The sequence below is a fragment of the Sminthopsis crassicaudata genome, chromosome 2 (assembly GCF_048593235.1).
Source record: "Sminthopsis crassicaudata isolate SCR6 chromosome 2, ASM4859323v1, whole genome shotgun sequence".
In the NCBI taxonomy this organism is placed as follows: Eukaryota; Metazoa; Chordata; class Mammalia; order Dasyuromorphia; family Dasyuridae; genus Sminthopsis; species Sminthopsis crassicaudata.
In genome coordinates, this window is record NC_133618.1 from 270,056,394 (window position 1) to 270,084,255 (window position 27,862).

The 27,862-nt window shown below is 37.1% G+C and overlaps 1 protein-coding gene across 11 annotated transcripts in view; it reads left to right on the top strand.

Annotated features, from left to right (window-relative positions):
- Positions 1-27,862, top strand: part of PAK6 (p21 (RAC1) activated kinase 6) — a 93,763-nt gene that overhangs the window by 30,874 nt on the left and 35,027 nt on the right. For 4 of the 11 annotated variants that reach the window (XM_074289276.1, XM_074289277.1, XM_074289281.1 and 1 more), the window contains 3 exons: positions 2,638-2,778; positions 5,318-5,484; positions 17,863-17,944. In XM_074289276.1, the coding sequence (XP_074145377.1) occupies positions 5,386-5,484; positions 17,863-17,944 (181 nt within the window). In that variant the 5' untranslated portion in view covers positions 2,638-2,778; positions 5,318-5,385. The other 7 variants (XM_074289278.1, XM_074289279.1, XM_074289280.1 and 4 more) reach the window with 7 other exon arrangements.

Genomic DNA, 27,862 nt, shown 5'->3' on the forward strand with positions numbered 1-27,862 from the left:
CTCCCTTGGTGGAAATTTGGGGCCAGTCTCTGTAGGTCTGAGACAGAAGGCTGCTTTTCCTGGAACAAGCAAGGGAAGCCCCATAGCCAGGGAGACAATGATACCTAAACTCCCTCGGTCCTGGCATCCTAATGGGAATGTGTATGCTTTTGATATCCTTGATAAATGCATGTTAGTTCATTCCTTCATTCTAAGATTTAGTCCCAGTTCCAATCCTATCCATGCTGCCCAGGACAGATAATAGCAAGGATCACTTTCTGCATTTATAATGGCTGAGAGAGAAGAGGTAGTAAGCTAATAAACCCGACTTGGCATTCACCAAACAACCAGATTAAGGTGGGGAGAAATTCCACGCGTTCCATCACTAAATTCCATCCTAATTTTTGGTTCCAGACCAGGGACTTCCACTCCCTTCCTTGGGGGAGCACACCCCTTTGGAGAATTCAGAAGAGGTACAGACAGCACAGTACATTCCTGGGGTGCTGGAACCTAGCATCGGGTGCCAGATTTTTGGTATTCCATCCCATTTAATTCATGTGGCAGTTTCCAAGAGATTCCAACTAAGCCAAGGAATTCCAGGGAGAGGAGGAATTGGTAGTGAATGGTTTGGGAATTGTTTTTCCATCTTCAACAAGGGTGCAGATCTTTGCCGTATGATCAGTAAGACATGTCCAAATTGGAAAGAGCACCCAAATTCCAGCGGGATAGGATGTCTGTCTTTCTGTCTGTGTCTGTCTCTCTGTGTCTGTCTCTCTCTCTCACTTTCTCACTGTGTGTGTGTGTGTGTGTGTGTGTGTGTGTGTGTGTGTGTGTGTGTATAACTCACCCCCTGCGGATGGACCTGACTTGACTCACCCAGATCCAGGAGAGAAGGAACCGAGTTGAGTCACGTGCCGTGCCTCTGCAATGCAAATTAATGAGTTAATTACCATACAGTCTGCGAGGGGCGGCTCGGTCGAGCCCAGCGGCTCTCTCAGCCAGGCCCGGTTCCTGCCCGGCAGAGCCGGGTAGTTTCCAGGCTGAAATGGCCCGCTGTCTAGGGTGACAGCGGAAGCCCCCGGCGGGATTTCTCGCTGGCTACTGCGGAGCGAGGCCGCGGGACCGAGCGCCGGGGAAGAGAGCAGCCCGGTCTCGGAAGCAAGATGAAAGCGGCTGGGCGGGGATACCTCTCCCCCAATGGCTGGTGGCACCCAGGTGAGGGGGGCGGAGGGTGGCCTCCTTCCCTCGGCCTTCCCGCTCCCCAGGGAGCGGGCCAGGAAGAAGAGAAGTCCAGCCGCGCTGGGTCTGCCGGCCCGCTCCCTCCGTGGCTTTTCTCTGGTTGGTGAACGTGGGCTGTGTCTCACCTGCTGCCACACCCTGAGTCAGACCTGAGCCAGGTGAAGCCGGCACAGTCCGAACACGTAAGCCGGGGTCTCGCCTCCCGCCTGCTCCTCTCCCCACCCCCGCTGTCGCCTCCCACCCTCCCTCTCCCGCCGCCGGCCGCGCTCCAGCCTCTCCCAAGTTTCTCTGGGACTCAGCACATCTCGGCAGGTGGGGTTCCTCCCTCCCCTTTCCCCGGATAATGGGACTGGGAAGGCTTGTCCTAGCTCGGCTGCGGAGGGGACGGGGAAGTGGAAAACCCCCCATCGCTTGTCCGTTGTCCCCTCTTGATGATTGACAAGTTTGTCGGATTTCTCCAGCTGGGAGCTGGACTCGGAACTAAGTGCGGCTCTTTCTCCTTGGCTCAGGTCCTTTTGTCCCGGCTGAGAGTGTAGAAGTGGGGATTGGGGGGGCAGAGGGCGGGCGGGAAGGAGATTGAGGTTGGGGTGGGGTGGAGAGGAGCTACCTCTGACTATAGGGAGTGTAGAGGAGAAAGGAAATAGGAAAAGGTGTGCTCAGAAATTTCCCTGAAGGTGTGTGTTCTAAGAAAGTAGACTCCGATTTTTTTTTTTTTTTTTTTTTTTTTTGAGAATGGGAATTTTTCTAATCTTTTTGGGTTCCAAGTTTTACAGAGGCTGAGCACCGGGCTGGGGATTATCAAGGGTTCTAGATTGCTGTCTTTGCCTTTGAGGAGTCGAGGAAGTAGGGATGTTCTAGTATAGAGAATCAATATGACTATCCAGGGGGCACCTAAGAAGGAATGATTGGTGGAAATGTATTGGAATTTAACGGGCTATTTCTGGAAAGATATGCATAAAGCTACCCCCTTCCTTGATGCCAAGAGTGCTAGTAACTTTCAGATTGTTGATGGCAGCTTCTGGCTAACAGAGAGGATCAGAGAAAGCAATGCAAGTGGGTTCTGGAGCCAGGGGGCCTGGATTCAAATCCCACCCCTGACTTCCATTTGGTATGGACAAGTCAATTAATCTCCCTGGGCCTCAGTTTCCTCATGTGCCAAATGAGAGAATGGACTAGATGGCTTCTGAGGTTGCTTCCAGAGGGGGTCTTTGATTTTTGTAATCAGAGGCATTAAAACTCCTGACTTTCTTAGAATACTCTTAACCTCTCATTTTCCACACAGCATGAAACCCACCTTCCCCTTTTTCATCAGAGGTGAGATCTGTCAGGGGAAAGTATGGAATATCCTGGAAGTTAACCAGAGACGTGATCTTCGAACGACATTTGCTATATTGATCACTTATTTTTGATCTGTTTCAGCAAACAGCAGCACCTGGATCTTTATTTATTGGGAGATCACGGAATAAGGTCCTGTGGTTAAGGACTCTTCCTTATGGTTCCAAGATTTTTGAAAATTCTGTCCATATTGAAGTAAAGAGAACAAGGAAGAAAAGGAAAGGGGTAAGTACAGCTTTTATATCTGCAAGAGCTTGGGTGGGAAGGGATCTCTCTGGCAGACACCTGAAGGTGATACCTTCCCTGGATACCAAAGTTCCTTTCTTAGGAATATCTGAGATTCTTTCTTGCCTTACTAGTCAATGGCCTCTTAGGAACTGGGTGATAATGAGGGAGGGGATAAGAGGGGAGAAATAATTCCTTTTAAAAAGTTCTCATTTCTTCAGCATGGATAGATATTCATGAGCATTCCAACAGCAAACAGCCCTATAATCTGCTCCACATGCTTGTTCCCCAGCCCCATTACACATACCTGGCAGGGGCTGGTGCTTTTTATCAGCTCTGATTTTCATCCCTGGGGTGAAGTGACATACCCAGATTAGGGTTCTGAGTTCACAGGTTGGGAAATAAGATTGAGAAACTGTCCTCCTAGCTCAGGTTCTAGAAAGAAGTAGGAAACATAAGACGATAGTTACATGTCTGGTGACTGGAAGGCTGATCTGCACTCCAGGAAACTGATACTTTGGTGACTTAATCCCAGCCAAACTGATTAATCTGGTCAAATTCCTTTTATTAAGCTTTTCTCACAGTAAAGTAGCAACATCCCTAGAATGCAGGTTGTATCTATGGCTGGTTTTGTTTCCTTTCTTGTTCTTACTCAAGACATACCTGGTTCTTTGAGGATTCTCTGTTTTTTGTTGTGGTGATGGTGATTGTAGTTGGGGTTTGGTTTTTGTTTTTGTTTTTTTTGTTGGGGCTTTTGTTTGTTTTATCCTCACTGCATCTCTCAGTTGCATCTTCTTTAAAATGAAGCTAAAAATACACAATCTACCTCATAGGGCTATTAAGAGTATTTAAAGAGATATTGTACTTCAGTCAGTAAACTAAGTCTACAAGTGTTTATTAAACATCTAATATGCCTAGGCACTTATGCTAAGTACTGGAGATATTACTACCAAAAAAAAAAAAAAAAAAAAAGGCAAAAGCAAGTGGAATATGGGCTGAGTGTAAGGGAGAGCATTCCAGAATCAAAGGGAATGGCCATTATTGACCATTATGGAAACAGAATATTGTGTTCTAGGGATGGCAATAAGGCCAGTGTTATTGGACCATAGAGAATATGAAGGGTAATAAAGTATAAGAAGACAGAAAAGATAGGTCATGGCCAAGTTGTGAAGACTTTAAAAACCAAATAGAATCCTTTCACTTTATATCTGATGCTCCGCTGGATTTCAATTCCACAGAACAAACATGCGCCTAACACTCATTTTCCTGCTTCCATTTGTGTATGGTCTTTCCCTTTAGACTATAAATTCCTTTTTATTAATTGTATCCACAGTGCCTGACACATGTCAGACACTTAATAAATTATTTATTGGATAGAAAAACAAAATAAAACCAAAAATCCCAAACAGAACTTGTAAAGCGCCATGTAAGTGTGAGCCATGATTATTTTCAAGAGAGAAATAGTAAACATAGCTCACATTTATAAAGTGATTTAAGATTTGTAGTGTGCTTTAATATATTATTTCTTTTTAAGTCCTTCAGCCACCCCCATTTTGTGGATGAGGAAACTGAGGAAACGCTCAGTGAGGTTCAGTAATTTCTTCTAAGTCCGTAAACTACTAATCATCCACAGAGAGATTAAAACAGGAGGTTTTTTGATGCCAGGTCCAGTACTCTCTCCATCCTCTTGAGAATTCTAGAACTGTTTACAAAGTTGAATGTTGAAAACTATTTTTGCAGATATTTGGTAAACTAAAAAGTGATTATACATGGGAAAAAAATTTAAAAATAATTTTTAAATGATTAAAGACAACAAAAATAATTCTAGAACTGAAAGGGATTTTAGACATAATTTAATCTAATCCCACTCATTTTGAAATGAAGAATCTGATGTCCAGATTTACTCTCATTCACACAACCACTTCAGTGTCTAAGGATTCCAGGGACACACTAATCAAAGGTTCTGACTTTACAAAAGCCAGTCCTAATGGGGTTAGATGCTATCCAGCCTGGAGGTAACTAAAGGAACACGTTTTCGGAATATAAATCTTTGGTAGGAGGTCCAGAAGCCTACATTTTGCTCCTGGGTCTGCCTGCTGCTTGCTTTCAGTGTGAACTTGGGCAAGATATTTGAACTTGGCTTCTTTCTTTGCAAAATGGAGGTAATATCATTACCCCCTGATTGCTTACTCAGGGTTTTGGGATGTGGAGATCATGAAATGAGAATGTATAAGAACTTCAAAAAAGAGTGTGTTTTGTTTTTTTTTTTAGAATTTTTTTTTCACAGTATATATACATGAGTAATTTTTTTTATAATATTATCCCTTGTATTCATTTTTCCAAATTATCCCCCCTCCCTCCACTCCCTCCCCCCGATGATAGGCAATCCCATACATTTTACATGTGTTACAATAAAACCTAGATACAATATATGTGTGTAAATACCATTTTTTTGTTGCACATTAAGTATTAGATTCCAAAGGTATAAGTAACCTGGGTGGATAGACAGTAGTGCTAACAATTTACATTCACTTCCCAGTGTTCCTTCTCTGGGTGTAGTTATTTCTGTCCATCATTGATCAACTGGAAGTAGGTTGGATCTTCTTTATGTTGAAGATATCCACTTCCATCAGAATACCTCTTCATACAGCATTGAAGTGTACAGCGATCTTCTGGTCCTGCTCATTTCACCCAGCATCAGTTGATGTAAGTCTCTCCAAGCCTCTCTGTATTCCTCCTGCTGGTCATTTCTTACAGAACAATAATATTCCATAATCTTCATATACCATAATTTACCCAACCATTCTCCAATTGATGAGCATCTATTCAACTTCTAGTTTCTAGCTACAACAAAAAGAGCTGCCACAAACACTTTGGCACATATAGGTCCCTTTCCCTTCTTTAGTAATTCTTTGGGATATAAGCCCAGTAGTAGTACGGCTGGGTCAAAGGGTATGCACAGTTTGATAACTTTTTGGGCATAGTTCTAAATTGCTCTCCAGAATGGTTGGATTCTTTCACAACTCCACCAACAATGTGTCAGTGTCCCAGTTTTCCCACATCCCCTCCAACATTCATCATTATTTGTTCCTGTCATCTTAGCCAATCTGACAGGTGTGTAGTGGTATCTCAGAGTTGTCTTAATTTGCATTTCTCTGATCAATAGTGATTTGGAACACTCTTTCATATGAGTGGAAATAGTTTCAATTTCATCATCTGAGAATTGTCTGTTCATATCCCTTGACCATTTATCAATTGGAGAATGGTTTGGTTTCTTATAAATTAGGGTCAGTTCTCTATATATTTTGGAAATGAGACCTTTGTCAGAACCTTTAACTTTAAAAATATTTTCCCAATTTGTTACTTCCCTTCTAATCTTGTTTGCATTAGTATTGTTTGTACAGAAACTTTTTAGTTTGATGTAATCAAAATCTTCTATTTTGTGATCAATAATGATAAGAATGTGGTATTTTTAAAAATATTAAATGTGTAATTAAAATATTAACATTGAGCATCAATGTAACCAGTTAAACTTGCTTAAAAACTATATTCAATAATAGCTAATGTTTATACAGAGCTTACTATGTGTGGTGGGCCCTATGTTAAATGATTTCCAATTATTGTCTCCTTTGATTCTTATGACAACCCTTGGAGGTTGGTACTACTATTATCCCTATTTTACATATGAAGAAACTAAGGCAGAGAGTGTTAAGTTACTTGCTCAGGGTCACACAGCTGAATGTCTGAAGCCAGATTTGAATTTAGGGTTTCTTGATCACCATGCTGCTTATTTTTAATTAATTAATTTCAATCTTTAAAGTGTTATTACAGTTTTTACAATCATGGATCTTTACTCTAGTTAAGGCTATAAATAACAAACCCTTTCCCTCCTGTTCCATTTGGCTATGAGGGATGCCTAATACCTTCTTGAAAGGTATTACCACCAGTATATCTGGTGGCTCTTGTGAGACTAGAAAGCAGAGCAGTTCCCTGGCCACTGAAGTTTGCATAAAGATCTTTGCTGATTTTGTTGTGCTCTTCAAACTTGACTATTTTAATTACATTATAGCATCCTACTGCATTGATGGCTGCAAGGTCTTTGACCACTCCCTAGTTGTTAGATATCTAGGTTGTTTTGCAATTATATTTAATACTACTATGGAAATTTTTGGAAAATAACACCTCCATTTTTGTTTTGTTTTGTTATAACACTTCGCTTCCTTGGAACTCAGGTTCCTCATCTATATTGATAAGCCTGAACAAGATGGCTTTCGAGGTCTCTTTAATCTAGTCTAAACTAGGCCTTCTTAATCTTTTCCCACTCCTGACTCCTTTTTACCTGAGAAATTTTTTACATGATCCCAGGTACACAGATATATAAAACATATATACAAAGTAAACATTTACTGATAAATAACTCACAATTTCATGATCCCCAATTTGTTTACAAGATTTCATATTTCATATTTAAGCAGCTATGGTCTAGAGTCTCTAGACCAGTGATCATAGGATTCTGTGATATGTGGTATTTTTTTTTTTTTTTTGCTTACTTATGACACAGCACCATCACCAACATCACCAACATCATTATTGTTATTATTATTGCCAAGAGTAATCAGGGTTACTGGAAGAACCTCTATGTGTGATCATACACAAATATTCCAGTCAAGAAGGGTTTGCACACTTAGTACACATTCAGGGCACAGCCTTTCAGAACCACTGTTTTGATCATGTGAACATTTTCAGGGTAATAAAGAGTCAGACACAATTGAAAAATGACTCAATGATTATTGTTATTGCCAGAAAGATTCTAACTGGTGGCCCCTTGCTCATCCAGGTAGTAGGAACAGCTATGAGTTGCTTACCACAGTAGGTGAAAGCTGCTTTGGAAAGCTGGATGGGGCAAGAGAGATCTACAGCTTGTTTCCACCTTCCTACAAAAAAGGTTCAAGTTCTATAGAACTGATACTGTTTCTTCTGATGCTGTGAATCAGAGCAAAGGTTGGGATCTTAACCAAAGCCTTTCAAATAAAAAGAGAGAACTGATCTTAGCTGGAGCCCAGGAGCTATTACCAGCCTTGGGTGTCAAGGGAGAGCTCTAAAGTGGTTAACCCTGGGTCAATATTGACTGCATTGTGTTAATCCCAAATCTTGGCCTCCCCAAAGATGAATGTTGACTGAAGAGATTCAATGAGCTTTGTTATCTTCCACTAAGGAATTCTCAGGTCTTGAAGTGACTTGAATGGGAAAAAAAAAAAAAAAAATTTAGGAAGCTCAATAGCAAATTGGCAATTTCTTAGTCTCCTTTACAAACCAGCTTGAACCATGAAGGGCTCCAAGGCAACTTTCCATCCACCTGTAGGCTAAATCATAGTTTTTAAATACTTTAGTTAACTCATCTTTAAAATAAAAGAATTGTTAGGATGAGAGAAAGATCCCAGGTTCCAGAGTCAAGATCCAGGTTTAAATCCCACTTCCATCTCTCACTGTCTTGGGCAAGTCCTCAAGGTTCTCTGGAAATCAGTTTCCTCTTCTAAAGATGAGGGAGTAGATGGTGATGAGGTCCCTTCCAGCTCAATGATTCCAATGCTCCTTTTACATACCCCTGGAAGTCTTGAACTTAACCAGGGCAAGATAAGATGTATGAAAGCCTGTCCTATATTTTAATGAATGAAGTGGGTTCCTTGGAAATCACATAAAGAATTTAGGATGAAAGCAGGGGAGATTCTATCCATGCAAGTTTTTCCTCTGGGGTATTATTCCCAGAGTTGTAGAAATTGAGGTTGGAGATCATAGGGCACCCCTAAGCATCTTAGGAAAAAAATTTGTTTCCAAAATCTCTCAAATAGGGTAGAACAGAAACCTCCTAGGCCAATGACTTCAATCTATTAAAGTATGTATCATATATATATATATACATATATATATATATATATATATATATATATATATATATATTTTTTTTTTTTAATAACTCTGAGAGCCGAGCAATTATTATTTCCTTCTTGATAACTTGTGGGGATGCTGGCAAGGGCAAGTGAAATCATTCCCATTACCACTAATAGGGACTCTAAGGTCTATAAAGGAAATTTGGTGTGACAACTTACTCATAACCAATCCTAGAATCAAATCCCTCCTCTGAAATGGCCTGTGTGATTTTGGACCCTCAGCCTTCCTAGGTGAATCTCAGTTTTTTTGACTTATAATGAAAGGGATCAGAAAATATATCCTGTAGGTCCCCTTCCTATTCTAATTCTATGATTTTTCAATCACTCATTTCCTACCCTTCTTCTCTCCTATATTCACATACTCAAATCCCTAATCTTTACCAGCTTTCCATGATATGGATTGGCACATGGTTTCAGCAGGTCAGGTTGGCCCACAGGTATAAATTGTATGGAAGTAATATAGTTTCCCAGTCATTAGAGTTAAAACAAAATAGGCTGTGGTGAGAAGTGGTAAATTCTTCTCTTGAGAAATGTCTTCAAAAGGAGCTAGATGACCACTTACTAAGGGTGTCATATATATATATATATATATATATATATGATTCATAGCTTTAGATGCCTTCTTTTAAAAGAAATATTTTTATTGATAGCTTTTAAAAATTTATTTTCTCCATACATGTAAAAACATTTTTGTAAAGTCCTGTCATCTCTTAATTGTAATCCTTCTCTGGGAGGAGGTTTCTTTTCTGTATAATCTTTTCCTCTGTGAGCAGGTTTCTTGGGAGGCTTCTGGACCTTCCCCTCCAAAAGTGTTAGCTTGCTGGAGTTGTGAATCCATAGGACATCTTCTCTTTGACTCAATCCAGACTGCCCAATCTAGACTGCATTCATTTTCCTTATGAATCATGTTGGGAGAGAAAAATCAGAACAAATAACTTTTGTTTTTCCATTACCTAGATTTTTTCCCCCTGTTTCTCTTCCTCTCCCTTCCATTCTGATTCCTTCCAATTTTCTCTCCTCTGATTCATTCCCACTTGGATGTCTTTGTTAACCTGAATGCTGGGTGTTCATAGGTCTTTGATAGATGGGAATGTTTCTCACCCTCTTTAAAACACTTAGTAATAAATGGTAAGCCTTGGGGATGCTGGTGTCTGGAAACAACCCTGAAAAGATTCTTCTAGCCATCCTATTTCTAGGAGCACTTGGCCAGTTTCCAAACCAATTCATCAAGGCTGAGTGATGAACTATAAAAGTCACATGACTGACTTTTAAACAAATAGGCCAGAATGAATACCTGAACATGTGCACTACTCTTTCTCTCTTCAGTCATTACCCAAGGAGCCCAAATATTTACTCCAATCCTACTCTCATTGCTCAAAACTGTTTTGGATTCTCTTTGAAAAATGCCTTTGGAGTCCCATGCATACTTTTTTAAAACCAACTTGAGAAATGACAAGTGTGTGTTTTATATATTTTTTAAAATAGCCAAAGATCAAAAGGAAGCAAATCACTTGGAATATTTGAGGGGAGAGCACTAACATCTAGGCCTTGGGGAAGGTTTCAAGGTAGAAGTGATTATCTGAGGAGCTTTAAAGAACTGGAAGGTAAGAATTCAGAAGGGTGGAGGTAAAAAGAATAGACATATAGCAGTGTGATTAAGGGGAAGAGAAGAGAAGGATGTTATGTTGTGGAGTAGAAGCTTCTCTGAGCCTGGGGTTCTCTTATATATAAAATGAGAGGGTTGGGTTAGCTTCCAGCCCCATAGCTCTGGCTGTATGATCCTAAGAGTTAAGAATGAAGTGGGTGACTGAGCACAGTGATACTGTTTGGAGTCCAAGAGAATGACTCATAACTATAGGTAAAGACATTCATTTTCTCATGTGGCTTGGAAACAGACTCTGAAGCCACTTCCAAATGAGGATATCAGAAAATGCTTTGAGCAATTCCAGCACAATTGAAGCTGAGTGTGTAGCTTTCCCAAGATGGCAATTTGGAAGTAGACCCATTTATTTGAATGTCAAAGTTCTGGTTTGTTTCTTTAAACAAACAGACAAACAAACAAACCAGTCTCCCTACTCTCTGTTCATACCTAGGATTGACTGAGTGCCCACGTCTTGGAAAGGCCTTGGTTAGAGTCATCCCACCAGTTGCCCAAAAAAGGCTTCTATCCCTATCCTAGAACAAATGCTTCTACCAAATAAGTTGAAGAGGCATTTACTAAATAATTTTATTATTTAAATAATTTAAATAAAATTTATTAAGGAAATGCCATATTACAGTAGTGAAGGGCTAGACCTGTGGTCAGGAAGTCATGGATTCAGTTTCTTCTTATTCTTTATGTAACTGTAGACCCTCAGTTTCCTCATCTGTAAAATGGAGCTAATGATGCCTGTAGTACCAACTTCATGTGGTTGTTCTCAGTTCAAATGAGGTAATGTAAGGCGATTTGCAATGTTAAAGTCCATATATATATTAGTTTTTAAACATCTATTATGTGCAAAGTGCAGTGCTATACATTGGTGGTACAAAGACAAAATTTAAAAAACAACAACAGTTTTTTCCTCAAGGAGTTTACTTGGGGAGAGAAAGGAGGAGACAAGAATAAGCATTTGTTAAGCTCTTACTATGGGTCTGGCATTGAACTAACTGCTTTGCAAATATTATCTCATTTGTTGGGGGTGGAGATTTAGAGAAGGGGTTACAACATTTATGCAAACAAACAAAACTGATTAAATCTGGCATCATCCACTACACTCTAATCCCAGAGAGGAGGAAAGTATGTTTTACCAGCCGTTGTTTAGGAATCATGCTCCCTTCCTCCCACCTTCCATGACTATGATGTTGTTCAGTCATGTTTTACTCTTTGTGCTCACATTTGGGGTTTTCTTGGCAAAGACACTGGAATGGTTTTCCCATTTCCTTCTCCAGTTCGTTTTACAGATGAGGAAACTGAAGCAAAATCAAGATTAAGTGACATAGTTAGTGTCTGAGGTCAGGTTTGAATTCAGGTCTTGCTGACTCCTGGCTTGGTGATCTATTCACTGAGCTACCTTGTTGCTTCTAAACTATACCAGATCACTCACTAAAGGGGAGAATAAACCATCAGCCAGAGAGGGCAACTCTGACTTCAGTTGATCTCTAACTCAAAGATTAGCCCATAAAAGACAAGTACAAACTTCTAAATGAGAGCCCCATCAGGAGGTCAGCTGGCCCTGTTCCAAACCTTCAGGCTTGCTTCTCCTAAATTATGCCGAGCTGTTTGACATCTAGCGTCATAGGTTTATGGGATTTAGAATTAGAAGGAATCTTCATGATGAGTTCAGCCCCTTTATTTTACAGAAGAGAAGATTAAGACCCTGCCAGGCTAAGTTAGTTAATAAACATTTATTAAGCACTTACTATATTTCTAAGCACTGTGCTGATCACTTGCATGACTTACTCAAGTTCATATAAAGTAGGATTTAAATCCAGATCTTATATTCAAATTCCAGGGTAGTACAATCTATTACATCAAGAAGTGCCTGCTACTATCATAAAGGAGCTCTGGGTACTGGAGTAAACCAAAAGGAGGATCATGATAAGTAATATGCAGCCTTGTGAACTTAGATAAATCACTTAACCTTTTAGTCTCAGTTTCCTCCCTGTAAAATGGGGATAATACTGGACTCTATCTCTGAGTTTTCAAGTGAGATAATATATGTGTAATACTTTGTAAATTTTCAAATGCTATGTAAATGTTATCATTGTTTTCATTAATTATTCCATACCTCTTATATTCCTGAAATGCTCTTAGCTGATTCACTGCTAAATTCTCAAGACTTTGCTAGAAAAAGTAATTCAACAAAGAGAAGTCTCTGAAGAAACAGATAATAGTAGGGAATCCTCAAGAGCTGTTGCAGGCCCTTTCCACATAAAAATGTCCTTTACTTTCTAGGATTCATTTTTCACTTCTTCTTGGTTCATAATTTATTCTCCTTAACATTCTATCTCTTCCCAGATACATTTTTAAATTTCATGTTGTGGAGAATTGATTACGGGTCCCTAATTAATTGAGTCCTCTAATTCATTGGATGAAATTTTATGAACCCTTCCCTTTATATTAATAAACTAGATTCAAGTGCTGATTGTCAATTGCTATCTGCATACTTTTGGGTAAATCATTTAAGCTTTCAAGCCCCTAATAAACTTTTTTTTATTATTAATTTTATAATTATAATTTTTGACAGTACATATGCATGAGTAATTTTTTTTTTTACAACATTATCCCTTGTATTCATTTTTCCAAATTTTCCCCTCCCTCTTTCTACTCCCTCTCCTAGATGGCAGGCAGTCCCATACATATTAAATGTGTTACAGTATAACCTAGATACAATATATGTGTGTAAAACCAATTTTCTTGTTGCATGGTAAGAATTGGATTCCAAAAGTATAAGTAACCTGGGTAGATAGACAGTAGTGCTAATATTTTACATTCAATTCCCAGTGTTCCTTCTCTGGGTGTAGTTGTTTTTGTCCATCATTGATCAACTGGAAGTGAATTAGATCTTCTTTATGTTGAAGATATCCACTTTAATCAGAATACATCCTCATACAGTATTGTTGTTGAAGTATATAATGATCTCTTGGTTCTGCTCATTTCACTCAGCATCAGTTCATGTAAGTCTCTCCAAATCTCTCTATATTCTTATAGAGCAATAATATTCCATAACATTCATATACCATAATTTACCCAACCATTCTCCAATTGATGTGCATCCATTCTTTTTCCAGTTTCTAGCCACTACAAAAAGAGCTGCCACAAACATTTTGGGACATACAGGTCCCTTTCTCATCTTTAGTATTTCTTTGGGATATAAGCCCAGTAGTAGCACTGCTGGATCAAAGGGTATGCACAGTTTGATAACTTTTTGAGCATAGTTCCAAATTGCTCTCCAGAATGGCTGGATTCTTTCACAACTCCACCAACAGTGCATCAGTGTCCCAGTTTTCCCACATCCCCTCCAACATTCGTCATTATCTTTTCCTGTCATCTTAGCCAATCTGACAGGTGTGTAGTGGTATCTCAGAGTTGTCTTAATTTGCATTTCTCTGATCAATAGTGAGTTAGAACACTTTCATATAAGTGAATATAGTTTCAATTTCATCATCTGAAAATTGTCTGTTCATATCCTTTGGCCATTTATCAATTGGAGAATGGTTTGATTTCTTATAAATTAGGGTCAGTTCTCTGTATATTTTGGAAATGAGACCTTTATCAGAACCTTTAACAGTAAAAATATTTTCCCAATTTGTTACTTCCCTTCTAATCTTGTTTGCATTAGTTCTGTTTGTACAAAAGCTTTTTAATTTGATGTAAGTAATCAAAATCTTCAATTTTGTGATCAATAATGATCTCTAGTTCTCCTTTGGTTATAAATTCCTTCCTCCTCCACAAGTCTGAGAGGTAAACTATCCTATGTTCCTCTAATTTATTTATGATCTCATTCTTTATGCCTAAATCATGGACCCATTTTGATCTTATTTTGGTATATGGTGTTAAGTGTGGGTCTATATCTAATTTCTGTCATACTAATTTCCAGTTTTCCCAACAGTTTTTTTTAAATAATGAATTCTTATCCCAGAAGTTGGTATCTTTGGGTTTGTCAAACACTAGATTGCTATAGTTGTACCCTATTTTGTCCTGTGTACCTAATCTGTTCCACTGATGGACTAGTTTATTTCTTAGCCAATGTCAAATGGTTTTGGTGACTGCTGCTTTATAATATAGCTTTAGATCAGGTAAGACCACCTTCATCTGACTTTTTTTCATTAATTCCCTTGATATTCTCGACCTTTTATTCTTCCATATGAATTTTGTTGTTATTTTTTTCTAGGTCATTAAAATAGTTTCTTGGGAGGCTGATTGGTATAGCACTAAATAAATAGATTAGTGTGGGGAGTATTGTCATCTTTATTATATTCGCTTGGCCAATCCAAGAGCACTTAATGTCTTTCTAATTATTTAAATCTGACTTTATTTTTGTGGCAAGTGTTTTGTAATTTTGCTCATATAATTCCTGACTTTTCTTTGGTAGATGGATTCCCAAATATTTTATACTCTCGACATTTGTTTTGAATGGAATTTCTCTTTGTATCTCTTGCTGTTGCATTTTGTTGGTGATGTATAAAAATGCTGAGGATTTATGTGGATTTATTTTATATTCAGCAACTTTGCTAAAGTTGTGAATTATTTCTAATAACTTTTTATTAGAATCTCTGGGGTTCTCTAAGTATACCATCATATCATCTGCAAAGAGTGACAGTTTGATTTCCTCATTTCCTACACTTATTCCTTTAATCTCTTTCTCGACTCTTATTGCCAAGGCTACCATTTCTAATACAATATTGAATAGTAATGGTGATAGTGGGCAACCTTTGTGCACTCCTGATCTTACTGGGAAAGGTTCCAGTTTATCTCCATTACATATTATGCTTACTGATGGTCTTAAATATATGCTCCTGACCATCTTAAGGAATAGTCCATTTATTCCTACACTCTCAGGCGTTTTTAGTAGGAATGGATGTTGTATTTTATCAAATGCTTTTTCTGCATCTATTGAGATGATCATATGGTTTTTATTAATTTGATTATTAATATGGTCAATTATACTAATAGTTTTCCTAATATTAAACAAGCCCTGCATTCCTGGTATAAATCCTTCTTGATCATAGTGTATTATCCTGGAGATGATTTTCTGAAGTCTTTTTGCTAATATCTTATTTAAGATTTTAGCATCAATATTCATTAAGGAGATTGGTCTATAGTTTTCTTTCTCAGTTTTCAACCTACATGGTTTAGGTATCAGTACCATGTCTGTGTCATAGAAGGAATTTGGTAGGACTCCTTCATCCCCTATTTTTTCAAATAGTTTATATAACATCGGGGCTAATTGTTCTTTAAAAGAATTCATGTGTAAATCCATCTGGTACTGGGGATTTTTTCCTGGCAAGCCCCTAATAAGCTTGATTTTCTCTTAAGAAAGCTTAATCTACTCATCAATACTTTCTCCATCATTTTCTTAAGTTTATACAATTGACCTCCCCTCCAAAAAAAATCAATTCTAGCAACATTCACCCTTGTAAGATCTTGTATTCCAAATTTTTCTCCCTTCTTTCCTGCCACCCTCTCTCCTGACTGCAAATAATCCAATATATATTAAACATATGCAGTTCTTCTATACATATTTCCACATTTATCATACTGCACAAGAAAAATCATATCAAAAAGGAAAAAAAATGAGAAAGGGAAAAAAAACAAGCAAGCAACAACAAAAATGGTGAAAATACTATGTTGTGATCCACAGTCCTCTTGGATGTAGATAGCTGTCTCCATCTAAATATAATAAATAGCCTGAATACATCATTGTTGAAAAGAGTCAAGTCCATCATAATTTGTTGTTGCTGTGTATAATGATCTCTTGGTTCTGTTCATTTCACTTAGCATCAGTTCATGTAAGTCTCTCCAGGCCTTTCTGAAATCATCCTCCTGATCATTTCTTATAGAACAATAATATTCCATAACATTCATATACCATAACTTATTCAGCCATTCTCTAACTAATGGGCATCCATTCAGTTTCCAGTTCTTTGCCACAAAAATTTTTCACATGTGGATCCTTTTCCCTCTTGTATGATTTCTTTGGGATAGTGACTCAGTAAAGACACTGACGGATCAAAGGGTATGTATAATTTAACATCCCTTTGGGCATAGTTGCAAATTGCTCTGCAGAATGGCTGAATCAGTTCACAAATACACCAACAATGTATTATTTTGACAAATATTTATAAGGATATGTACTCAAATGCAAAAGCAATAATGAAACAACCTCCAGTAGTTTATATTCTACTGGGGAGATAACTTGGATAGTTATAATACAGAGTAAGAAGTTAAGATAAAGATTGAAATTCTAGGAATATTTGAAAGGAGAGCCCTAATATCTCTGAGCATTAGGGAAGGCTTCAAAGCAAAAGCAATACTTGAGATGAGCTTTAAAAGACCAGGAAATGAGAATTCTAAAAGGTGGAGATGAAAATGAAGGGTGTTTGGCTGTGTGATTAAGGGAAGGGAACAGATGGGAGGGATTTGAGAGAGAGAGAATCTATGAGACTTGGCTTCTGAATAGATAAAAGGATTAAAGAGAAGAGAGAGTCAAATTCAGTGTCCCAAAAGTCTTAGATAATTTTTAAGCTTTAACAATTTAGTTTAGTTTAGGGGGGGAAAGTGGATTTAAGGGAAAAGATGATGAGTTCCATTTTGGACACATAGTATCTGAGATATTGATAAGAAATTCAGGTTAAAAAAAAATCCAGCATACAGTTGGATGTAGGAAACTAGAATTCAGGAGATTGATTCAAGTTAAATAAAGTATGTAAGAATCATCTTTGCAGGGATAATTAAAATTATAGAGAGCAGATTAACTCACTATTAGAAGGAATTTGAAAAGAAGAGAGCCATGGGGGACACTGATGCTTGTGGGACCAGAGAGAGAGGATGATTTATCAAAGAGCCTGAGACAAAACAAAATGGAGCAATGTCATGGAAATCAAAGGAGAACATATTCACGAGTAGGAGAGAGATGAGTATGGAAAAGGAGGAGGAAGAAAAGTCTTTGAATTTAGCAATTATGAGCTCATTGGCATCCTCTGAGGATACTTTCAGTAGACCATTGGGGTTGAAAGCCAGACAGCAAGGGGTTGACAAGTGAGTGGGTGGTGAGGAAGTAGAGGCAGTGATTATAGATGATTATTTCTAGGAGTTTGGCAGTAAAAAGGAGAAATAATGTAGACCAATGGCTTGAGGTTTTTTTTTTTTAAAGATGGGAGAACTAATCATAACTGCAAGCAGCAAGGAAGGGTACTATTGAAATGGAGAGGAAAAGGAATGATTGATGGGGTGAACTCCCAGAAGAGATAGGAAGGAATGGGATCAAGGATCCCAAATAGAAAGCAAGGAAAAGTAACATCTTATCCTCTGAAATTTGAGTAAAGCAAGATAGAACAGGAGGTGATGTGGACAGATCTTGAAGTATTAAGTATGAGAGCCATCAATGTTCACAAGAGATGGCGCTGATTTTTTTTTTTTTTTTTTTCCCTATAGAACAGTGGAAAGAGCATTGTATCTGGAATCAAAAGACCAGGCTTTAAATGTTGCCTCTTCACTTGCTACTGTGTAATCTCAGGCAAGTAATACGACCTTCCTGAGATTGATTCAGTTTCCTCATCTGTAAAATAAAAGGTTGGGCAGGGGGGTCTCAGACCCCTTCTAGTTCTAAATCTATGATCTCATGATTATCTGCTGGGAAGGGAAAGAGGAATAGCCCCAGGAATTTAAGAAAGGGGGTAAAGGTTCAGTTCCGAAGTAAGTATAGTAAAGAATCAGTGAGGATTTGTTATGATTTTTGGTGGATTTTGTTGTTTTTGTTTTTGTTTTGGATGACATCTTTGTTCTAGAGAATTTGTTCAGTGTTTTGACTTTTTGACTCCATGAAGTTTTCTTTCTTTTTTTAACTTAGTATCTTATTTTTACCTAATTCTATGTAAAAAACATTTTTCAACATTCATCTTTAAAACTGAATCTTAAATTCTCTCCTTTCCTCCCTATCCCCCTCATTGAGAAGATAAACAATTGGATGTAGGTTATACATGTATAATCAAGCAAAATATATTTCCATATTAGTCTTAGAGAAAACATAAACTAAAATAAAGACTCAAGGAAAATAAAGTTTTTAAAAAGTATGCTTTGATCTGTATTCAGGCTATATCAGTTCTTTCTCCAGGAATGGATAGCATTTTTCATGATAAATCCTTCAGAATTTCCTTGAATCATCATTTGCAGAGAATAACTAAGTCATTCACAATAGATCACTTTACAGTTTTGTTGTTACTATGTATAATGTTCTGGTTCTGCTCAATTAAATTCCCATCACTTCATTTGTTTCCCCAGGTTTTTCTAAGAGCATCTAGATCATTATTTCTTGTATCACCAGTAGAATTCCATCACAATCATATATCACAAATTGTTCTGCCATTTCCCAATTGATACATATTCCTTTCAATTTCCAATTCATTTCCACCAGAAAAGACTTGCAATAAAATTTTGGGTGTAGTTTCAAATTGTTCTACATAACAATTGAATCAGTTCATTACTCCACCAACAATGCATTAGTGTCTCAATTTTTATCAGGAATGCTTGAAAGTCCTCTTCATTGAATGTCATTTTTCCCCTAAAGGATTATACTTAGTTTTACTATGTGGGTGATTCTTGGTTGTAATGATAGTTCCTTTGCCACATGGAAAATCATATTCTAAGCTTTCTTATCCTTTAATGTAGAAACTACTAAATCTTGTGTTATCCTAACTGTGGCTCCATAATATTCAAATGGTTTCTTTCTGACTGCTTACAATATTTTCTCCTTCACTTGAGATCTCCGGAATTTGATCATAATATTTCTGGGAGTTTTCATTTTAGGATCTTTTTTAGGAGGTAATTGGTGGGTTCTCTCAATTTCTGTTTTTACTTTCTGGTTCTATACAATCATGGCAGTTTTCCTTGAGAATTGCTTGAAAGATGATATTTGAACTGCTTTTTTGGTCATAGTTGTCAGATAGTCCAGTAATTTTAAAATTAGATTTAAAAAAAATTTAAAAATCCAGTAAAATAAAATTATCTCTATTGCATCTGTTTTCTTGGTCAATTATTTTTTTCAAAAAAAAAATTTTCCAAAAATTTTTCACACTTGTGGATCCTTTTCCCTTTTTAATACTCTTTTTGGGATACAGGTCCAGTAGGGAAACTGCTAAATCAAAGGGTATGCATAGTTTGATAGTCCTTCAGGCACAGTTCCAAATTTCTCTCCAGAATGGTTGGATCAGTTCACAATTCCACTAAAAATGTATTAGTGTTTCAGTTTCCCCATATCCCCTCCAACATTCATCATCATCTTTTCCTGTCATCTTAGCCAATATGAGAGATGTATAAGTGATACCTCAGAGTTGTCTTAATTTGTATTTTTTGGATCAATAGGAATTTAGAGCATTTTTTCATATGACTAGGAATGATTTTAATTTCTTTCTCTGAAAATTGTCTGTTCATATCTTGTCTCAAGCCCCTCCCCCATGAAGTTTTCTTGACAAAGATGCTGGAATAATTTCTTTAAAGATGGGGAAATTGAGGCAAACAAGATAAATGTCTGAGATTAGATTTGCATTCAGGTCTTCCTGACTCCAGGACCAGTTCTGAATTCACTTTGCCACATAACTGCCCAAGGCTGGTAGATGATAGTAAAAAGATATAGATCTGGGTGACATAGAATGAACAATGAAAAAAACAGTTTACCAAGTTTTTCCTCTGCTTTTAACAGACATTACGTTACTAAATGTGTAATATTATATATCCATGTGTTAAATAGATGACATGCACTTTGAAAACAGAGAGGGCACCAGTCAATGGTAGCAGGAAGATTTGGAAGAGGACCAAAAAGAATCAATTCTTTCTATAGTGAAAAACATGCTGGCTTTGTACTCATGGGGTCTGGGTTCAAATTTCAACTCAACCATTTATTATGAATATGATCATGGACAATTCTTGTATATTCTCTGACCATCACTTTCCTCAGACTTCCCCAGAATCATGCAAATAGCAAACTGCAAAGGCAAGTCTGTCAAATTGAAATAAGAAAATCAGACTAGATGACCTTTAAGATCCCCTTCAGCTCTAAATCTGTAATCTTCTATCTGTGCTATTGACCACTTTTAATCCTCTTATCTTTGCATTGTAGTCCTTTTCTGTCTTTCTTTGATCCTTCTCTCTCCAAGGATCATTCAGCAGATTCTCCAACTTCTGGAAACTTCCAGCTGACTGACAAATCCTCCCAACTCTAACACACACCCTTTCTCCTCATTCCACCAACTCCCTCTGTGTCTTTTGTAGGTGTGGCAGTTCAAGGTTAACATTTCCTCCACATAGGGTCAGCCTGGCCAAGCTTTGGCAATAGGAAACATGCCAATGGAGTAGTTTCATTCTCAAGCTGGTTTGGGTTTATGCCTTCCCTCTGGGCTCTGGGGATCTTTTCTGTCAGAGCCACAATTGATGGTTGGAGAAAATACTTAAAAGGAAGCTTCAAAAACATCTATCAACCACAGAAATGTGAATACCGCTCCAGAAGCTTCCTCTGCTCTTTCCACCCCATCTGATGTCAGAGACAATGCATGTGAGAGAAGAGAGCAAAAGCAACCAGAATCAGGCAAACAAACATTTTTTAAAAAGTTTATTTGGTATTATATTTTTCCTCAAATTTATGTAAGAATAATTTTTAACATTTTTTTTAAGTTTGAGTTCCTAATTATTTCTCTTCCTCTCTCCCCATACCCTCTCATTGAGAAAGCAAGCAGCTTGATATAGGTTATATATGTGTAGTGATGCAAAACATTTGCTTATTAGTCCATGTTGTGAAAGAAAACTGAATTATAGGTTAAAAACATCACCATCATGAATCCTCAGAACAAATGAAAAAAGTTTTAAAAAATGGTATGCTTCAATTTGTATTCAGACATTACCAATTCTTTCTTTGGGTATGGAAAGCATTTTTTTTTTTATCCTAACTTCTTCAGAGTTGTCTTGGATTATTGTATTGCTGAGAATAGTTAAATCATTCACAGGTATTTTATAGTATTGCTGTTACTTTGTACACAGTACTTTTCACCTTAAATCAGCTCAAGTTTTTCTGAGAGCATACTGTTCATCATTTCTTAAAGCACTATATTATTCCACCATAACCACATACCATAATTTGTTCAGCCATTCCCAGTTAATGGTCATCCTCTCAATTTCCAATTTTTTGCCACTAGAAAAGAGCTACTCTAAATATTTATGTACATATAACTCCTTTGTTTTTTTTTTCCCCTTCTATTTGGAGGTACAGACCTAGTGATGGTATTAGTAAGTTGAAGGGAATGCATGGTTTTAAGCTCTTTGGGCATAATTCCAAACTGCTCTACAAAGTAGTTGAATTAGTTTACAATTCCACTAATAATGTATTAATGTCTCATTTTCCCTACATTCCCTTTAACATTCGTCATTCTCCTTTTCTGTCCTATAAATCAATCTAATAGTTATGAGATAGATAGTGCTTCAGAACTGTTTTAATTTGCATTTCTCCAATCAATAGTGACTCAGAACATTTTTTTTTCATATGGCTATGAATAACTTTGATTACTTACCTAAAGTTTTATATCTTTTGATCATTTTATCTTTTATATATCTTTTATTTATATCTTTTGATCATTTAACAATTGAAAAATGGATCTTTTTTGTATAAATTTGATTCAGTTCTCTATATGTTTGAGAAATTAGACCTTTATTAGAGATACTTACTGTGAAAAACTTTTTGCAGTCATGATTGCTAAGTGTATTTTCCCTCCATCCTGTTTCTCCACCTTGTTTATTCTCTTGATCCTTTCACTGTGTCCCTTCTCAAAAATGTTTTGATTCTGACTATTGCCTTCTTCAAGCCATCCTGCCTTCTATGAGCGTCTCCTTCTTTTCTACTCTTCTCTTTCTACTTTCCTGTAAGGTAAGATAGATTTCTATGCTCAATTGAGTGTGTATGTTATTCCTTCTTTGAGTCAATTCCAATGAGAATAAGATTCATTCCCCGCTACCTTCCCCATCTTCTCTTTTACTGCAATAGCTTTTTCTTACCTCTTTTACATGAGATAATTTACCCCATTCTCCCTCTCTCTTTTCCTTTCTCCAGTGTATTCCTCTTTCTAACCCTTTAATTTTATTTTTAAAGATATCATCCCATCATATTTAACTCACATCTGTGACCTCTGTCTATATGTGGTCCTTATAACTACCCTTATAATGAAAAAGTTCTTATGATTACAAGTACCATCTTCCCATATAGGAATATAAATATTTTAACCTTATTAAGTCCCTTATAATTTCTTTTTCTTGTTTACCTTCTTATGCTTCTCTTGAATCTTGTATTTGAAAGGTAAATTTTTTTATTTGGCTTTTTTTTTTTAAATGCTTAAAGTCCTCTATTTCATTGAGTATTCATTTTCCCCCTGAAGGATTATACTTAGTTTTGCTGAATAGATGACTTTTGGCAATAATACAAACTCTTTTTCCATCTGGAGTATCATATTCCAAACTCCTTTTGCATCTGGAGTATCATATTCTAAACTCTCTTATCCTTTAAGAAAGAAGCTGCTAAATATTGTGTTATCCTGACTGTAGCTCCCTAATACTTGAATTGTTTCTTCTGGATGCTTGCAATATTTTCTCCTTGACCTGGAAGCTCTGGAATTTGGCCACAATATTCCTGGGAGTTTTCATATTGGGATCTCTTTTGAGAGAGGTTTTGTGCAGTTGTTTTTAGAGATACTTCTTGGGACCTGTAAAATTTCAATTTTTCCAAGGTACATAATCTAAGGAGAGGTATGTTTATTACTCTCCTGGCCTGTGTTCTGATCTGTGAATGACCACAAGCACTCTTTTCTGCTCTGGAATTGTGATGTAGGTCACTACTCTCCTACAACTTCAAGCTCTGGTGTGTTAGTGCTCTTCCTCTCTATGGAACTACTTCCCAGGAGTGAGACCTAGATACAAGTGTGGGCAAATCAAAAGAATCCTGACCCCAGTGCCAGCAAAGAGAACCCTATAATTGCATCTGCAAACTGAGAGCTCTGGTAACTGCTGCTGTTTCATTGGCTCCCAAGATCTGCTCCTGGTTTTCTAAGCCCTGGTCTGTACTAGTGCTACCTATGCTGATTATGTTCCACTCTCACCAGACACAATTAGTTTCTTCTCTGTATATGGATAGGATTTCTCATCATAAATCCTTCACTGTAATTGTGGATCATCATACACTTGGGAATAGCAAAGATATTTATAACTGATTATCCCAGAACATTGCTATTATCTTGTACACAATACACTTTGCTTGAGCTCATGGAGGACTTTCCAGGTTTTTCTGAGAGCATCCTACTCATCATTTCCCATAGAACAATAATATTCCATCATAATCACATACCAGAGTTTATTTAGCCATTCTCCAGTTGATGGGCATCCCCTCAATTTCCAATTGTTTGCCTTTAGAAGAGAGGAACTATAAATATTTTTGAACATATAGGTCCTTTTCTTAAAAAAAAAAATCCTTTTGAGATTCATGCCTAGTAGTGATATTGTTAGGTCAAAGGATATACATGAATTTATAGCCTTTTGAGCACAGATCATAACTTTTGATCATTTATCAATTGGACCATGACTCTTATTTTATATTATTTCCTCTTTGAGCCAGTTCTTGTGAGAGGAAGGTTCACTCACTCCCCCTTTCTTTTCCCTCTTCCCTTCATTGTGAAACTTTTTCTTGCCTCTTTTTATGGAAGATAATTTATAACATTCTACTTCTCCTTTTCCTTTTTTCCAGTACATTCCTCTCTCACCCCTTAATTTGATTTTTTAAAAATCCCTTTTTATTCAACTTATAATGTACAATCATTTTAAACATGTTTCCATATTGGTTATATTGTAAAAGAAAAAGAAAAAAAGGGGGAAACCACAAAAAAGGGGAAAAAAATAAAAATGAAAATAGTATGCTTTGATCCACATTCAGCATCTATAGTTCTTTCTCTGGATGCATTTTCCATCCCAAGTCTATTGGAATTATCTTGGGTCACTGTATTATTGTTAGAAGATCTATGTGTACTATGATCTCCTGGTTCTGCTCACTTCACTCAACATCAGGCTTTTCTGAAATCAGCCTGCTTATATTTCTTATAGACAACAGTATTCCATTACTTTCATATATCATAATTCATTTAGCCATTCTTCAATTAACATGTATCCACTAAGTTTCCAATTCCTGGCCACCACAAAAAGAGCTGCAAACATTTTTACAGTGTGGGTCTTTTCCATGCTTTTTTGATTTCTTTGGGATACAGCTCCAGTAGTGGCACTGTTGGATCAAAAGTTATGCACAGTTTTATAACCCTTTAGGCATAGTTCCAAATTAGAACTATGTTTTCAAAAAGCACTTGTGGAAATTTCAGGATGGTCAGCTGTGAAATTAGCCCAAGGCTGTTCAGTTTAATTTAATTCTACCTTCTCTAGTTGCTGTGTGGGGAAGTCCATCATCACCCATTTATCCTGGGCTCTAATCAGAGAATTAGAAATTGGGATAAAAAATAAAGACATAGTCTAAGGGAAACAAAGGCAAAAGGCTGCATGAGTAAAAGAGATTACTTTTTTTTATTCTTAGTTATTTTTCAGACATGGCCAAAATGGGAACTGGTTTTCCTTGATCATGCTTGTTATGAGGATTATGGTTTTTGTTGTTGTTGTTGTTTGGTCTTTCAGTAAAGAAGGTTAGCAATAGCTAAGGATGTGATGGAGCCATTATACTGGCTTGCAAAAACTGATTGTTAAATTTTCATTGTGAGCATTTACCCTCTATGTAACAAATGCTACAAATCTGGGCCTGATTAGTTTTGTTGATTGTCTAGATCTAAGGAGTTGCTAGTGGACAATGTGAATGCAGATTAAATTTGAAACGTGTCCTGTATACATTTTTCTTTTGGAAAGTTGTTAAACTTTTACCAGCATACTCTTGGCCTACTACTGGGAAGAATGGAGGAAAGGCAGAGTGGGAAAGGGTATATGAAGTATTTTTTAATATACATAAGAGAATAGAAGAAAGTTCAGAAAGAAACACAGATAAGCAAAACAATTTTGAAAGTAACATTTTGAATTTAACATATACTTTTATTTATAAAAGCAAGCTATATATAAGACATTCAAAATTTTGTATATTCTCTTCTATTTTTATGGGAATATTTTTCAAGTGTTTGTTAAGCTCAGAATTTAAAATATTAAAAACAAACTAACATTTAAAAAGTCTCTTATGTACAAAATTTTTTATTGAAACAGTTTTGGTACTGGCAATAAATTGGAAGGAAAAATGTGCCAATCAATTGTGGTATAACTGAAGAAGTTGTGGGATATGAATATAGTAAGAGAATATTAATGTATCATTAAGAAATGATGAATGTGAAGAATTCAGAGAAACTTGGGAAAACATGTGTGAAGTAAAGCAGATTGAAGTGATGAGAACCAGGGGAACAATCTGTATGGTAATAATCATTATAACTAGAATTTATATAGTACTTAAGGTTTGTCAAAGTACTTTGTATGTGTTTTATCAAGTAAGTTAATCATTGTAAAGCACTTAGTACATCACCTGACGTATAGTAATCTCTATGTAAATGTTAATTGTCATTATTATTATTGTTATCTCATTTGATCCTTACCAAACATTACTACAATGGTCTGAGATGACTTAGCTTCAAGATCTAGGATTCCTATGAACCAAGAAAACTTAGAAGCTCCTTGAGTTGAGCCTCTAAGAGCTCTGAGTATTAGGCAGAATCTGTCATAACTAGTGATGTCCATTGTCTAGGACCTACTGAAAATCCCCTAGAATAATAGCTCTATCTGCCTAAAAGCACTAGTCACACAGTCAAACAGGACTTGAGCAGACACAAACACCCATATCTCCTGGTTTCCAATCCAGGGATATGGACAGTCAGTAGCCACCTCCTAGAGATCTTCCAACCCTTTTATGCTCTGGACAGGGACCAATCCCAGTGGTGTTTCTGTTCATAACCATAATAGAACTAGCTAGTTGCTTGTCTTGGGTTTTAACAGCTCTATAATCATCTTCTCTGCCTTTTGCCATCAATGAAAATCCCTAAGTCCATCAGCTTCTGATTGTCTTGACATCACCAAGCAGCTGTTCAGACTCAAGAGCTTATCTTCAATGACATTCTTTTGGCTCTTCCCCCCCAGCTTGGCTATACCTTTCTTGTGAATTGGGGCAAAAATCTGGGTTTGAATCAGTTCCCACAGTCCTCTCTCTGGATACAGATGGCTTTCTAAATCACAAGATCATTGGAACTGGCTTCAGCCATCTCATTGTTGAAAAGTTGCTCATTGGGGCAGCTAGGTAGCGCAGCCCTGAATTCAGAAGGACCCGAGTTCAAATCTGGTCTCAGATACTTAACACCTCCTAGCTGTGTGACCCTGGGCAAGTTACTTAACCCCAGCCTCAAAAAAAAAAAGTTGCTCATCATTTCTTATAGAACAATAATATTCCATCATTCAAATACCACAATTTATTCAGCCATTCTCTAATTGATGGGCATCCATTCAGATTCCAGTTTCTAGACATTACAAAAAGGGCTGCCACAAACATTTTTGCACATGTGGGTTCTTTTCCCTCTTTTATGATCTCTTTGGGATAGCATTTGCCACTTTTTAAGGTTTAAATGCTTACACTGAAACTCTAACAGGTTGTTTGAGCTGCTCCAGCACATCCCTAGATGTCAGCTGAAATAGGCTTCAAGATTTGGACTCGATACGGATCTGGGTTAAATCCATCTGACATTAGCTGAACCTCATGCAATTTCCCAGGGTTAATGTATTAAATCTGAGAGAAGATATAGTCTAAAACTGGATGGGCTACACTGGGTTTTACCCAGTGTAGCATATCTTTCTGATGTAATGGCAGTACCCAAGAATAAGCCATATGTAGATAAAGAAAAGAATCTTGGGAGTTATACTTTATATTCCCTTATCTGATGGGAAATAACAGTTGAAGGAACCCAAGAAACAGAGCAGTTTCATGACTAGCCAAGATGACAGGTGGTACTCCAAGCAGGGGGCAGATTCAACAAAAGATTTCAACAAACATTAAGCACTTACAGGGTACAAAAGCACTGGGCTAGGTGCCAGGGCAAATACAATTACAGATAATAGCTGAATCCATTGTACTTTCTCCCCTCAACCCTGAGATCTAGCTAGGGTTTTGTTTTTTTTTGTTTTTAAGATTTGGACTTACTCAAGTATTTTAGAATTTGTTGTTTGATGATAATATCAGGGGGATTTTCACTTTTGTGTCATGTCAGTTTGGTGAAGCCTAAAGAATACCTTTCAGAATAATATTTTTAGATGCATAAAATAAAATACAAGATTACAGAAGAAATTAAAAATCCTGAAAAATAGTTATCAAAATAATGTTTTAAAAGTGGTCACA